The sequence below is a fragment of the Narcine bancroftii genome, chromosome 6 (genome assembly GCF_036971445.1).
Source record: "Narcine bancroftii isolate sNarBan1 chromosome 6, sNarBan1.hap1, whole genome shotgun sequence".
Lineage (NCBI taxonomy): Eukaryota > Metazoa > Chordata > Chondrichthyes > Torpediniformes > Narcinidae > Narcine > Narcine bancroftii.
The window spans coordinates 42,013,156-42,028,646 of NC_091474.1; the positions used below are offsets into that span (position 1 = coordinate 42,013,156).

Consider the following 15,491-nt stretch of genomic DNA (forward strand, 5'->3'; position numbering starts at 1 on the left):
AGATCTAAACATAAAGATAAAGAATGAAACATGGGAAAAGCTATGCTCCGGAACTATGAGAAATACAATAAACACGAGGTTACACATGATACAATATAATTGGTTACTCAGGCTATACACCACACCCCAAAAGTTAAATAAATGGGACCCAACAGTATCAGACAGATGTTTTTGTTGCAAGAAGGAAATGGGAACAACAGTACATGCAATTTGGGCATGTGAGAAAGTGGAAAAGTTTTGGGAAGATCTAAACCAGGTATTGAATAAAATCACAAAAAGCAACATACCAAAAAATCCAGAGATCTTTCTTCTAAGTAATATAAGAAGTAAAGAACTTGGACTCGATTTGGATGGAGCACAAAAAAGATTTATTATGATAGTCTGAGAATACAGCAATGGTATATTTAAGAGGGAAATGTTTGTATGTATTTTGGTTGATATGGTTCACTGTGAAAAATTTAAAAATTGTAAAAGAAGTGATAAGATCAATAAATTGCAAAATGAAAAACAAAATATATCTAGGATAATAGTTAAGGGGCTCTAATTAGAAATTCTTTGAGATTTGATTGGATCTGTCAACCTTAGAATAAGAACTTCTGAACACGAACTGGGATTTTACCTCATTAAAACAAAGGCAAATACATTCTAGTTAACAAATTGATGTTCATTTAGTGAATCCTCTCAATATACATGCAGTCAGGGCTAGCAGTGCTATTCTAGTTATCTTAGTAGAACTTTTTTGATGTGATTTCATTTTAATTAACTTTCAAGTTTGTTACTCTAACCTCTTAAGGATAAGATGTACCATTGGAGATAATGCAACAAATTCAATATGTAATAAATCCAAAACATCTGCTTCAAAAACTCATTATAGGACCCAACACGCTCAATCTGATACAATTAGAGTAAATGAAATAATTATCCAAGGAAAATTATGATTGAGGTTTTCAGATTAAAGTGATAGGTTTTTGCAGTATTTTTAAGACTGTTTTCCTGTTTTCTTACAGTAACGACCTCTTGGCATTTGGAAAAATGGTCTCAGGTTATTTTAGTCTCCCACTGATTACAGGCCACCTTAAACTTCCTCCCTGAAAAGTTCCATCTTATTTTCCTCATAATGGTAGTGTAAGTAACATGAAGTGCCAATTCATCTTTTTCTTCAGGAATCTTGAATGATCTCCCCTGCATTATTGTATGTAATTTTTTAACGAAGTAAGTTAATTACATCAGAACTATTTTTGAAGATCTTCAGATCTTACCTTCTCAGTTCCTTCACCCATTGACCAACTTCCCTCTGCTTCTGAAAAGTTTTGCCATCAAGTCAATCACTTTCTTACTCTGCCATGAATCAGGCCTTCGTGTGTGGCTCTGCTTTAATTACAAGAATTCTTCACCATAAATAAGAAAACCAACAGAACAGTAGATTTCAATATGTTGCTCATAGTAACAACCTGTTTCATGGAATTGATCTTGATAAATGCCCTGCCCACAGCTCACTCCACCATCCACTGCCCAACCCACTCGTCTCTCCATCTTTGTACAGGCATTCTGGGCACCATCTGCCAATTGCTTTTGTACACTGAATCCTCCTTGCTATGTTCATACTTGTCGGCAGCTAATAACCCTTCTTTCTTTGGTTTGCTGTTCCTCTCTGAGTCAGTTATCCTTTCTGCATTTCTGTATATATTGCAGAGCCCAGCAATTTGGTTCTTGAACACATCTGAGGCTCCCTGTATCGTGCAACATTGTGGACAGTAATATAATTGACCTCACTCTTGATGTGTTATTACTTCTGTCTTCTCTAGACAAAATTAATTTTTCCATTTTCCAGTTGGATCTTGCAGATCTGAGGAGTTCTTTGGAAGGATTTCTTTCTCTCATCACAGTCAAGCTACATCAACATATCATTATCATCTTTTTGTATTAAAAGAAATCAATCTCAAGTGCCAACACTTTTGCCTTTACTAATTTGTTTTTGATTATACAATCCATCTGGGAATAATGAATGAAGTTTGTTCATTCATTAATGATCATCAGTCTCATGAAGCCAAAATTATAGTGAACAAAATAATAATTACTTAATCACCAAGATCTGATTGCTGAGATTCAGTTCCAAAGCAGACATCAGCCAGTAGTCCATCCTTAGGTTAATTGCATACACCAGAAGTACATTTTAACTGAATGATATTTTGAATTTACGAATAATTTTGTTTGCAAATTTATCAAAAGTATTGAGGGCTCCATTCTCATCTACCTCTTTTAGTTTGCTAACCACAAATATATTTGTGTGTGTGAGATTGCATTATCTTTAGATTACAAATTACTTTTAAATACCAAAGGACATTGCAGTTAGTCTTACTGGTATCATCCATACTGAAGGCTTGGAAATGAGGAAAGTGTGCAGTTTCGCTTGGTCATTCTTTCCTCTTTTCAGTAGAGAAATTCTATTGAAAGTGACTAATTCTCCTTTTCCTGTGACTCACACCTCTACACCTTCTCTTGTGCCTTTCTCTAGAGGTACAGCACAGAAATAGTCCAATCAGACCCACAAACCTATGCTGCCCAGAGAACTCATTCTTTTTTTTAAAAATAGCTGTGAGTTACTTTATATTGATTTTAATAAACAAACATTCCCCATTTTTCTGAGAGCATTTTTGACTTCAGGGCTGGAAATGCATTTGCTTTGGTATTCTAAGATCAGGACGAAATAAGGCTGCATCAATTTTGTTTTAAATTTCTCCCCATGGGGTGTTTATCTGTAGCTGCACCCTGGGCTGCAGCCTTATCCAAGGTCTATTTTGAAGAAGTACTGGCTCAAGCATGAAAGCTGTTTGTTAATTGGGTTAACTTTTCTAGTCTGTATAGGCAAAGTAGCTCTTGGCCAGCTTTCTGTATTCATTATCACTGCTGTTCTTATGTGGGACTTACTGAACCAATACTTGTGTGAAAATTTTGGTGAACTCTGAAATAAAAACAGCCAAAGCTGGAAACACTCGGCAAAGCAGGTCTGGAAATATTGCAGGTCAACCTTCAAGCTGAAAAGTTAACAATCTTCCTCTTGATGCTACCTGATCTTCTTAGCGTTCCCAGCACTTTTTGTTTTACACGTGGCCATACACAACTTATCTAAAATTATAAGCTATTTATATTTGACCACTTCATTGTGATTCCCTGCTGCTAACCTGAAGACCAAATAAATAAATTTCCATGTTTCTGTAAATAATTGATCTGTTAATTTTGATGTTTAAAGCAAAGTCTGTAAACATCCACGTGAAAGGGAATTCCTTCCGCTGATGCCTCCAGTAATTTTTTCAGTAAACCAGAAAAAAGCAGCGCTGCCGCAGATTCGCAGAGATTAGAGACTCAGCACTCTTCCACAGGGTCCAACTGCCCAGTCTGACTGCTGTTGGCTATTCTGCACAGACTTGAAACTGCCTGTTAAAGGAGCTAATGGTGGTTTATTTTAAAATCCTGCAACCACATAGTTTGAGCCCAAGATGGTGGCACTTAGGATCAGTGACGGGGGTGGGAGTTGCAGACTCCAGGGAAGCAGAGGACTGGCACAGGGCCCCAGAAAATTGGGAGACCACCTCCATTTGAGAAAGGGAAGCAGAGATGTCCCATGGGATGGCCGCAGCAGTGGACCAGTGAGGGGCTTTGAGGCTGAAGAATACACAGGCAGTGGGCCATTGGTTACTTGAGATGAGGAACCGCTGCAGGCTGCGGGTGATTGCAGAGAAAAGACTTGCACCAAGCTGCGGACTGCTGGAGATTGACTTGAAACTGGTGAAAGGGGTACCAGGTATCAGAACGCAGAAGGTTGCTGAAGGCTTCTTGATTGTGTCAAAGTTTTGGATCTGGAGCTCAGATGGTTTGGACTGAAGCCTGTGTGACTGCAGGATCACTGGAGGCGAATCCATGGACAATCAGCGACTCTCGGGGGACCCTTTTTTCTTTTTCTCTGACTGCAAAGGGCACTGGGCAGTTTCCGCTGACAGCAAATCTTTGTCTGCCTTATGGTAGACAAAAGGAAATTTTGGTAATATCACTTCTTTGGTTTTATTACATGACTATAAAATAAACGAATCTTGAACCTATAAAAATCTATCCATGGAAATTTCCAAATATTTTTTATTATGCAGCTTTGCATATGTTAACTGGCGGAAAAATCACATCTTCTGTTACATGTAAACAAATAAAAGAACTGAAACAGATCATGAATGGAAACAAACTGTGCAATACAGAGAGAACAAAAGAAAATCAATAAAGTGCACAAGTAAGTTTAAATGGGTCTCTGATTGAGTTTGTGGTTGAGGAGTCTGATGGTGGCGGAGTAGCAGCTGTTCCTGAACCTGGTGGTGTGAGTGATGTGGCACCTACACCTCTTTTCTGATAGCAGCAGTGAGAACAGAGCAAGTGCTGGGTGGTGTGGGTCTTTGATGATTACTGATCTCTGACAGCTGTAGATGTATTCAATAATGGGGAGGGTTTTGCCTATGATGTTCTGGACTCTGTCCACTATTTGGACTGCTTTATGCTCAGGAGTATTGGTGTTCCCATACCAGACGATGATGCAACCAGTCAGTACACTTTTCACCACACCTCTGTCAAACCAAACCTGCAAATGCCTGAGGAAGTAAAGGTGCTGACATTCTTTCTTCATGATGCCATTGGCATGTTCTATCCAGGAAAGATCCTCCAAGTTAGTGAATTCCAAGAACCTAAATTTGCTAACCCTCCACTTCTGACCCTCCAATGATCATTGGATTGTTTACCTCTAGCTTTCTTGAAGTCAACAATCAGCTTCTTAGTTTTGGTGACATTGAGTGTCATGCACCATTCAGCCAAGTTTTCAATCTCCATCCTGTATGCAGACTCATCCCCATCCTTTATGCAACCCACAACCATGAACTGAGCTTTCTCAAAAGTGTGGAGCAACTCCAGTCACTAACGATTCAATTTTCTCAATATTCATACTTTCTAAAGGCTGGCTGTTCACCAGCAAAGGCTAGCCAGATCTTGGTGCAAGTAATGTTAAACATCTTTTCCAATAGCACTGGGTTCTTGAGAAAAAAAAAGACCTTCAGTCAACAATCAATAAAGTCCTGCCGAGCCATCCCATAGCTCAGCAACTTTAGAACACTTGGCTCAGTCAGCAGAAATCTTTCATTTCTTCTACAAAAACTATAAATGTGAATGTATTTGTAACTTTCACAGCAAAATGCTCCAAGTGCAAATCAGTCAGATGCTGCTGGTGGAAGAAAAAGCACAGAAACTGCCATTTGCTGGAATCTTTGGCAAGCAAAGAGAGACTCAATGAGTCAGGAATCATCCATGGAGAGAAATTATTCAATTCAGGACCTTTTTGAGACTAAAAGGTAGGTAGAACCAAAATAGAATTAAGAAAGCAGATCAGCTGAGGGGATAAATCTACTGGGGGTGTAGGTTAGTGGGGTGTAAATTACATAGACCCTTGGGCTGAAATGACCTGTTACAGTGCTGTATGTCAAAATTAAAATCTACTGCAGGATCATGGGAAATTGGCGTACCAATACTGCAAATCACTAGCCAGCATCTGTAACAGCTCCTGTGAACACAAAAGTTAATGTAATCCCACACACAAAAAAGCAAATAAACAGCCAAAAATCCATTATTTTGACAAAAACAATCAAGCTTGGGTGCATTCATAAAACAGCATACTTTTGTATTCAAACAGGATTGGTTGTCTCTTGACCAAAATGGTCAACTTTCAATAGTTCTGCTCACTCAGATTGGTCCAAGAGAGATTTTGCAATGTTTTCCCAGCATAAAGGATCAAAAGACCAATATACTAGATCACAAACCTTTGGTGCCCTTTTCTGAGTAGCAAGTGGTGGCTTGCAGGGAACTGCAAGATTTAGTGCTAAGGACCCCAGCTATGCACTATTAATAATGTGGATTGAGTAATTTATAAGAATGAATAACAGGGATCAAATTCTTGCAGAATCCATTGCTATTTCTTTTTGGTTATATAAAAGGCATTACACCTAAATTAAAATTAAATATGTATCAAATAAAGTTTGTAAAAAGAAGTATCAAGGAAATGTACTTAGAAATCAGATACAGACTTAGGAATGGAGAGATGGAATGTGGAAATTCATAGTTGCATATCACTTGAGAAAATTACATAAAGCTTAAGGAATAGATACCATATATTTTGGAAAATATAGCACCCATATTTGCAGAGTGTTGGAATGAACATTTAATAATTTCTATGGTAAACTCAATCCTTGGTAACCTTTATTTGATGGTAAATGTGATCCGAAAAAAAGTGTTGGCCGATGTCCCGGTATCATAGGAGTTGTAGTGAGTGGTGGCACCAGGCGGAGATTTCATTCAGAAGCCTAGCAGGACTCTGCATCCTTGGATCTTCTGCCACCTCACTGGCTGAGATCTGAAAAAGGAAAACCTGCCTGGTGGGGAGAGAGTGGCAGTGCTTGTTCAACAGGTTGCTTTGCTGGGTCAAAAGCAGCTAGTTGTTCGTGTTTCCATTAGAATGTTCCGATCCACCAATTGTGTCAGCTCCTTGGCTGAGAATTCCTGTGTCTCTGTAGTCTCAGAATGACCATGAGCTCATTCCCCTGCAGCTTCCTCATCCCCCTCCCCTCTGTGGCAGACCTGGGACCACATGGTGATGGGTTGGGCATGCAGGGAATTGGGTGCTCCCCCCTGGGGAGTCCGGCACTGTGCAATTGCGGGTTGAGCCTGCAGGTAGTTGAGGGCGCAGGGGGAGGAAGAGTGTGATTGGAATCAGGATCCTTGGGCACCCCCTCCTTGTCACTGAATAAAAGGAACCACAGAGGAGTCAGAGGCAAATCCACAAATCTCGAGACTTACAGATAGACTTCTTTGAGGAGGTCAAGTCCTGAACAAACTCACATCCATCCCATGAACATAAAGTATTTTTTTCTGACTCTTTAAAAAAAAAAGAATGCTTTTTTGTTCATATCTTTATTTTTATAAAGCTCAGCAAGAAAAGCGAAGGTACCATCCACAGAAGGTTTACAGTCTCTGTTTCAAAATGTTCAGTATAACAAGAATTGGTGCTTCTGCAGGGAGGGGTAAATGCGAATGGTCAAGCTTAACTGAGAATTTTTTCAAAACGCCAAAGATTGTCGCAAAACCCATCTCAAAAATCTACCGAGGCTGAGATCGAAACCGATGAAGTTTGACACTTGTTGGGGAAAGGCTTGGTTCTCTAGGGATGTTGGTTTTTCCCATCTGTGTATGCAGGTAGATCTTGGCAGTGATCATTCTCCCTGCTTCATTTCCTTATACACAGAAGTCCAAAACAAAACTTCATCTTTGGAAAAATCTCACAAAAAAAGTTTAGCTCCATTTATTTGCAATGCCCTTCATTGAAAGCCATCAAGCAAGATATTGATATTACCTGTCAGAAAATTGAATACATGGTAGAATGCCAAGACTTTAAGAAGTAATCAAAGCAGTTGGCATGCCTGGTTCTTCTGTTCAGTGTAACGGCTCGATTTGATGTATTGGAGATCAGTTGCAATCACCAGAATATTCTGAAAAAGCAGTGATTTACACCATTAAATCTTCCATCTTCCTCTCACTGTGTGGGACATGCTTTGAAATGCAGCCAGCCGCACAGTTTAAATCTACAATCATCATTGCGTGACGTGCCAGAGCTGGCTTTATAGCTTGTGAAACAAAACAAAACTCCGTGGGTTCGGTCCATGGTGACTGGAACATCCTTTGAAAGAGTTTTACAATTAAATCACCCCCCCCTCCCCTCCCTTTCCTCACAGTCGTTAACTTCCTCCTTTTCAACCTGCATAAAGTTCCCCCTCGGAAGTTCTAATTGGATCTGTTTCTTCCACCTTTTCTACTGCGCATTCCATGTCACCTCCCTGGATCCCTGCTAATTACTCTACTCCGGCTCCTGCCCATCTCCCAACTATTCTAACTCTGACTTGAGAGCTTCCAACCTCCCCTTTACCTCCTCTGCTCTAGGGATAAGAATCGCAGCCTCTTCACATAACCAAGGTACATACAACCCTGGCACCATTATGGCAGATCGCTGCATCTTCTGCCAGGTCCAGCTAGACATCTGGAAATCTCATAGCCTGAACTAGATACGGAATTCCAGACTTTAAATCGCAATTAAGGTTTGTCTAATTAAACAGTACAATCTGCAATACACAAAAGGGCTGGAGAAACTCTTCAGGTCACACAGCATCCATAGGAAATAAATGGCAGTCAATGTTTCAGACCTGAGCCCTTCTTGGGAGAAGGTGAGGAGAAAGGGGGAGGGGGATCTGGAGGAAAGGACACAGCGGGAGAAGTTAATGGAAGTTGGAGAAGTCGATAGGGATGGAGACTGCCAAGACAGAATATAAGGTGTTGTTCCTTCAGTTTACAGGTGACCTGGATTTGGCATCTGGATTTGCTTGAGTATTAAAAAGCAAGATATTTTTTGATATCTTTATCGCTGTCCTTGCATCTTCACATATTTGAAAATGTTTATCCTTTTAAGCTGTTTTGGTATTTAGTCTGTGTTCAACTTGAAACCCAAAGAGTAAATATGAAAGTTCACTCTCCCCACAAAGTTGCGCTCTCTCAAACTCCAGCAAAAAAAGCATTTAGAGCAAAAAACATTGAACTTTAAAGACTTTGAGAATGGTTCACAATCACACTGGTGATTAGTTGAAAATGTTGAAACTCTGCACTAACATGTTTTCCAAAAAAAGAGATTCCCAAGACAGAACAAAGCAGAAATTACATAATACCCCTGGTCACCCCATTTAAGGAAGAACCTGAACGCTTTGGAAAATGTATTGATGTACCATCAATAACTCACAAAAAGCTGAGTGGTGAAACAATCAGGCTTTTAATAGCTATAGACTGGAACATTATCAAATAACTCTTCACCTCCTTGACTGATCAGAGCAAAAGTAAAAGGGTGGCATGCAAGGGACTATGGGTAGGATCAGTCTCGAGAGGTGTCCAGTCGGTTGCAGCCAGTCACGGTATAACAGTGATTTACCACATGTACGCACAGAATTTGCAGAATGTTGCCTTCAATAAAGGGCATGAGCAACAAGAAGCGGGTGGACATAGTTGGTTGTTTTCATTAAATTGTCAGAGGCTAAAGGGAGCTCATAATAGGGCAGAGAGCCGGAATATGCTCCCAGGGTGAAATGGTCACGATTAAGGGGACATGCATTTAAGGTGAGAGGGGGAAAAGTTTAAAAGGGACCTGCAGGGCAAGTTGTTTTTTTTTAAAAGAGTGGTGGGTACCAGGGGTAGTGGTGGAAGTAGACATAATGGTAGTGTTTAGTAGATGGACACGTGAAAACGTAGGGAATGGAGGGATGTGGATCATGAGCAGGCAATTGGTTTTTTTAGTTTAATTTGGCACCATGAGCCAACGGGGCCTATTCCTGTTCTGAACTGTCTCCTCAAGGGAAACTGTCCTCTCCTGACTGTTCTTTTGCCCTGACTTCATTCATGTGCATTTCACATTTTAAAGAGGATCTTGAATCATGCAATTACTCACCTGCCTTACCATCACCTTGGGGTTGATAAACTTCAAGGTTTTCACAGATGGAAGTGGAACTCCATTAGCTAGTCTTTCTGAAAGGAAAAGCACAAGAATTAGAGTTGTGGAGTTTTACAGCATGGAAATCAGGCCATTCAGACCAACTGGTTCACCCAACCATGTTGCCTACCTGGGGCTACTCACAATTGCCTGTGTTTGACCAATATCCCTCTTATCTATACCTCTGACTATGCCCCTTCCTCTGGTAGTCCTTTCCTCATTTCCACCACCCTCTATGTGAACCAGTTATCCCTCAGATCCCCTTTAAACCTTTCCAAACTCACCTTAAACTATCACCTTATTGAGATTTTGCATGATTTTATAATCCTCCACAAGGTCACCTCCCAGCCTGTTACATTGCAGGGTGTAAACTCCAGTCAATCCAGTCTCCCCTTATACTGTACCTCAAGCCTTCCACCTAGTAGCACCCTTCTGAATCTTTATCTGTGCCCTTTTTAGCTTAATGATGCCTTCCTATGGCTAGTGACCAGAAATGCACACAAATGCAGTCTCGCAAATGTTTTGTACAACTTTAGCATGATGTTCCAACTCAAGTTTATCATCCATTTGCCCTCTTGTACTCAGATGAAGACAAGTGTACCAATGCCTTTTTCATCACCATCTGAACCACCCAACTATCTGTAACTAAAAAAAAATAACTAAATTAAGAAATAGACGTGGTTTGGGCCATTCAGCTTTCCTACATCTGCACATCCATAAGCAAGATGAAAGCTGATATTTTACCTCAGCGCCACTTTTCAATGCAAATCCATCCCAAAATGTCTAAAAGTCTATAGATATCCAAATTGAATATGCTCACTGATTGGAGTCTTGAGAAGTGAACTCTCTCTGGGTGAAGAAGTTTCTTGTCATTGCTGAGACTGTAATCCCTGAATCTAGATACCTCAGGTAAAGAAAACATCATCCCTGGTTCTTCCCTGTCAGGCCATGAAAGTATTTTGGACATTTTATTGAGATCACCTCTTTCAAATTCTCGGTAGTATAGAGCTAGCCTGTTGAATCATTCCACATTGGAATGAATGAATGAATATTCCAGGTGTGGTTTCTCACCAGCATCATATTGAACACAATGAGACATTTTCACTCTTGAACTTGTATCCACTTGCAATGAAGGCTAATATATAATTTCCCTTCCTATCTAATGGTGTATCTATATATTAACCTACAGTGATTTGTGTACAAGTACACCCAGGTTCCCCTGAATACCTCTACCCTCCATTTTTATTCTAAAGAGGATGACCCCATATTTTGTATATTATGTTCCATTTGCCATGTTTTCCTCCCTTCACTTAGCTTGTCTGGATCCCCCTAAAGTCTCTCTGAATCCTCTGCTCAGCCCACTCTTCCACCCATCATCAGAAAACTTATTCCCTCCTTCAAAATCATTGATGATTTGGATGTGAACAACTAGGGATGAACTTCAGCTTCCTGTTCACAAGCACCCATACCAGAAACAATCCATTTAATTCTACCCTGTTTACTGTTCATGAACCATTGTCAGTATATAACCCCTCTGGTGACACATTATTGAAGATGCGATGAAAACATAAATCCATGTTGACTTTCCCCAATCTTATTGCTGATTCCTATGTTTCTCATTATAACTTCCTCAATATGAGATTCCCTCATCTCCCTTGCTGCAGCTGGCAGATTAATGGGGTCTTGAGATCCCAGTTTTTTCCTCTCTGGCTTTCCTCACTAAGTAGGAACCATTTAAGAATGCCTGGTATTTTGGAAGATTGACCTCATTATCACTTCCAAAACTCTTTAATACAGTGGTTCTCAACCTTTTTCTTTCCCACTCACATACCACTTTAAGTAATCCCTATGCCATTGGTGCTCTTTTTACAATGTATATTGATGATTTAGATTGTGGATTAAATGGTTTCATGACAAAGTTTGCAGATGACACGAAGATAGGTGGTAGAGTACGAAGTGTAGAAGAAATCAAAAGCTCGCAGAGAAACTTGGACAGCTTAGGAGAATGGGCAAAGAAATGGCAAATGAGATATAATGTTGAGAAATGTACGGTTGTGCATTTTGGTCAAGGAAATAAATGGTCAGATTATTATTTGGATGAGGAGAAAATTCAAACCTCAGAAATACAAAGGGAGTTGGGGGTTCTTGTGCAGGATGACCTGAAAGTTGATCACCAGGTTGGATGGGCAGTAAAGAAGGCAAATGCTATGTTGGCATTCATTTCAAAGGGGATTGTGTTTAAGAATAATATCCATATCTTTGAAAGGATATTACAAGGTTGGAGAGGGTATAGAGGAAGTTTACCACAATGATTCCAGGAATGAGAAGGTTTACATATGAGGAACGCTTAGTGGCTCTTGGACTCTATTCATTAGAATATAGAAGAATAAGAGGGGAATCCACAGAAACATTTTGAATAATGAACGGGTTGGAGAGAGTGAATGTAAATAAGATGTTTTCCCCGTTGGGTGATTCCAGGACTAGAGGGCACAGTCTTAGAAAGTACCAATTTACAATAGAGATTAGGAGAAATTTCTTTAGCCAGAGGATAATGGATTTGTGGAATTTGTTGCCACATGCAGCTGTAGAGGAAGGATCTTTGGGGAAATTTAAAGAGGAAATTGATAGGTATCTAATTAGTCAGGGTATCAAGGGATATGGTGACAAGGCTGAAGCCTGGAACTACATGCGAGAACAGGTTAGCTCAGGGAGGTTTCATGGAGCAGACTTGATGAGCCAAATGGCCTGCTTCTGTTCCTTTTTCTTGTGATATCTGTGATTAATTGTAATTGATCCATTTCCTTTGGAGTTATGAAACCGTGTCCATAATGAGTCAATGAAGAAATTGACACAGGGGCGAAACAGTCTCTGGAGAGAGAGGGAGATCTGTTCTGTATTCTATTGTCCTTATCTAGGAGATACTCAAAATAAGTGGCTTTAAAGTAAGATCACTTCGCTCTTGATTAAGAAAGAATTCAACTTGAAGATCACATTTCCGAAACTTTAACAAGAAAGGGGGAAACATATACATGCACACACACATGTTTGCACATAGTGGGAATTAAGTTAGAGTTAAGTAAGAAATGTTGTTATTAATAGTTTAATAAAATCTATTATTTTGAATTTACCATTGCTGTTCCTTTGTCAGAACTATTAAGATTTTATTAGTTTATAATAGTGTATAAAAGTGAGGTGAACACTGTATGCTTTGAGTGGGGTTCAGTGTAGAGAATGAGTTACTGAACTCTTTCTTTGTACCCCTCACTCCCACTAGCATTATCCAGGTTGAATAAAGAAACTGTTGTACGTTTAATTGGTTCTGCTGTGTTCTGCTGTTTGTTTCATTACAGCGCAGGTTGACGTTCACAATCCTCATCTTTTTCTCTGCTTCAACATCCACCGTATTTCATTTTTGATGTTGGGCAAATATCAAAAACAGAAGCTTTGACAAAGTGCAGAGGAACACCTTGCTGGAGTTGCTGGAATTTGATTAATCCAGGTTTGATGGCTACAAGAGGAGTATTAGTGTTATTTCAGAAGCAGCAGGGAGCTCCTCCTTTACAAATATTCTTCCTTCCAACCAACTATCCAACAGCATTATTGAGATCACATCTTATTTGTTGTTTCTACAGTGTTACTGAGAGCAAAGCTGTGGATGTGATAAGATTGATAACTTAATGCTGATTCTTTCTTTGTGTAAAGAGGAGCTGAGTCAACATTTTAGGTTCTGATGAAGTTGATCGAGCTGACACTTTAACTCTCTCATTGAGCGGATCCTGTCTGACCTGCTGAGCTTTCCTGCAGTTTCTATTGGTAATTCCAATCTGGAGTGTCTGCATTTTTGATTTTCTTTCTTTCATTTGTCAGGAATGGAGAAATATTGGAGGTCATTTTAATGGGGGAAATGGACAGAATTTTGTTCAATGCTGCTTTCTCCAGTCACTCAATTTTATTTCCCTTTGATATTAGCAGACTTGACAAAAGGTCACATCTGATCCCAGATGTTTCCCACTTGGCAGTTTAGACTAAAGTCAATAAAAATCTTTCATTTGCAAACTTCATTCTCAGAATAAGAACATAATTATCCGACAGAAATAAAAGACAAAGCTTCATTTTCTGGATTACAGCTTGTGAAGTTTAGCATGTGGTAGAGACATCATCATATGAATGCTTTGTACCACTGTCCATTTTTACCATCAATATTCCAGTCTTCATAAAGGACTTACCATTAACTTTTGGCAACACCGCTGCGCTTATTGCAATTTTCATTATTAGTTGGAGCCCAGACACCTTGAACAAGACAATGATTAGAAAACAAATGTGAAGAAGGCCCTCTTAGTTTAAGTATTAAACTTAAGTATTAACTAAGTGTTACATAGGGAGGCTGGAGATGATGACCTGAGGACTACTCATCAGATTCACACAGAACTTTTAACAAGGCATCAACAGTACATAACATTTGTCAACAAGATTCAAGGAAACACTTGGGCAAAGAGATAAATTTAAAAGAGGGTCTTTAAGAGAGATAGGAGGGGGTGGGAGAGAGGGAGAAAAAGAGAGGGAGAAAGGGAGGGGATGGGGAAGAAGGGGACAGAAAAGGGGGTGAAGTAGGAGAGAAGGGGGAGAGGATGAGAAAGAATAAGAATGATTGAGTGGCGTAATGCCAGAGAGAGAGCATTCATGCCCTCCAGTGAATGAATCAATGATCTGGATTCTTGAGTCTTTGACAAACACATTCTGAATTTCTGTCTCCTTATAATTTGGGATCACATGATAACCATGACAGAACAAGTTGACCTGAGAACTTAGTTCCCATGACCCACTTAATGATTACCTGGGCCAAACTGCCCAGCCTACTGCACTGTGAAAGCCCACCAAGTGCAGCAGCCCATTATTTTTGCTCCTTGGTCCTGACTACGAATGCTGCTCTATCCCAGGTCATGAGCATTGCTGGGAGTCATTGGTAAGGTGTGCACTACACTGAGAGTGGGGCTGTAGTATTGTGTGGGAATACTTTGCATTGAGCTGCACCCCATTGTAGTAGGGAACTGGTACTAGGTGTTGAAGACCCTGTATTGTAAGAGAGTGCCTGTTACTGAACATTACTGCGTGTGTGTGTGTGTGTGTGTGTGTGTGTGTGTGTGTGTGTGTGTGGTGTACCTCCTACTCAATGGGGGCAGCAGGAGGCGACCTGTGATTTTCAGGGGAATGTTGGGGGTAGAAATTAGGATCCCCGAATGGATGGATGATTGTCAGGACTTAAGCAAGCTAGTGGCTTGGCTGGTGGGCTGTGTGATGCCATGTTTCCCATGTTCCTGGAATGGGACCTGGCTGGCTGCACAGTCAGTGATGGCACAAAGGTAATCAGGGATTGGGTCCCCATTAATGGCACCTACGGTTACCCCGAGGACATCAGGGTAACCATTGCCTTGATTGGCCTCCTAGTGACCAACGCCAACTCTCGACCTCAAGAGGGTGGTCTTGCCCTTGACGAGACTGCCTATCAATAAGCCTGTCCAAGAAGATATCACCCTACTGGAAGGCCTAGAGTATATGGAGTGGGGAGCCACTGCACAGGGGGTCCTCAGACAAATTTTCCGTGTCAACACTAAGGTCCATGAAACAACTTCCCCGCTAAGCTGCAGGGAAATGCAGTACGCCATGATGTGCTGGCATGGATCGTGTCCACATCCATGTATCTCCATCCCCGTCATGTTCACACTGTGGGGAGGGGGGGGTGAGCTTCACAAAAGCAGAGCACCCATTGCACTAGCCACCTTGTCCCAGACTGCTCAGCTTTCTGCTCCTCCACCACCAGAGGTGGCCTCTGCTGCCATGAGGTAATGTTGCTGTTTAATAAAACTCTGGTTAGACCACAATTGTGTTCAGT

General features: G+C 40.5%; 1 protein-coding gene across 1 annotated transcript in view; it reads right to left on the reverse strand.

Annotated features, from left to right (window-relative positions):
• Nucleotides 1-4,113: 4,113 nt before the first annotated feature.
• The window catches only part of LOC138736012 (bactericidal permeability-increasing protein-like), a 38,569-nt gene continuing 27,191 nt past the window's right edge, over nucleotides 4,114-15,491 (reverse strand). Inside the window, exons 13-15 of the mRNA XM_069884799.1 lie at nucleotides 13,828-13,891; nucleotides 9,560-9,636; nucleotides 4,114-7,565 (exon numbers count right to left, since the gene is read on the reverse strand). Coding sequence (XP_069740900.1) covers nucleotides 7,479-7,565; nucleotides 9,560-9,636; nucleotides 13,828-13,891 — 228 coding nt within the window. The 3' untranslated portion in view covers nucleotides 4,114-7,478. The remainder of the gene's footprint in view (nucleotides 7,566-9,559; nucleotides 9,637-13,827; nucleotides 13,892-15,491) is intronic.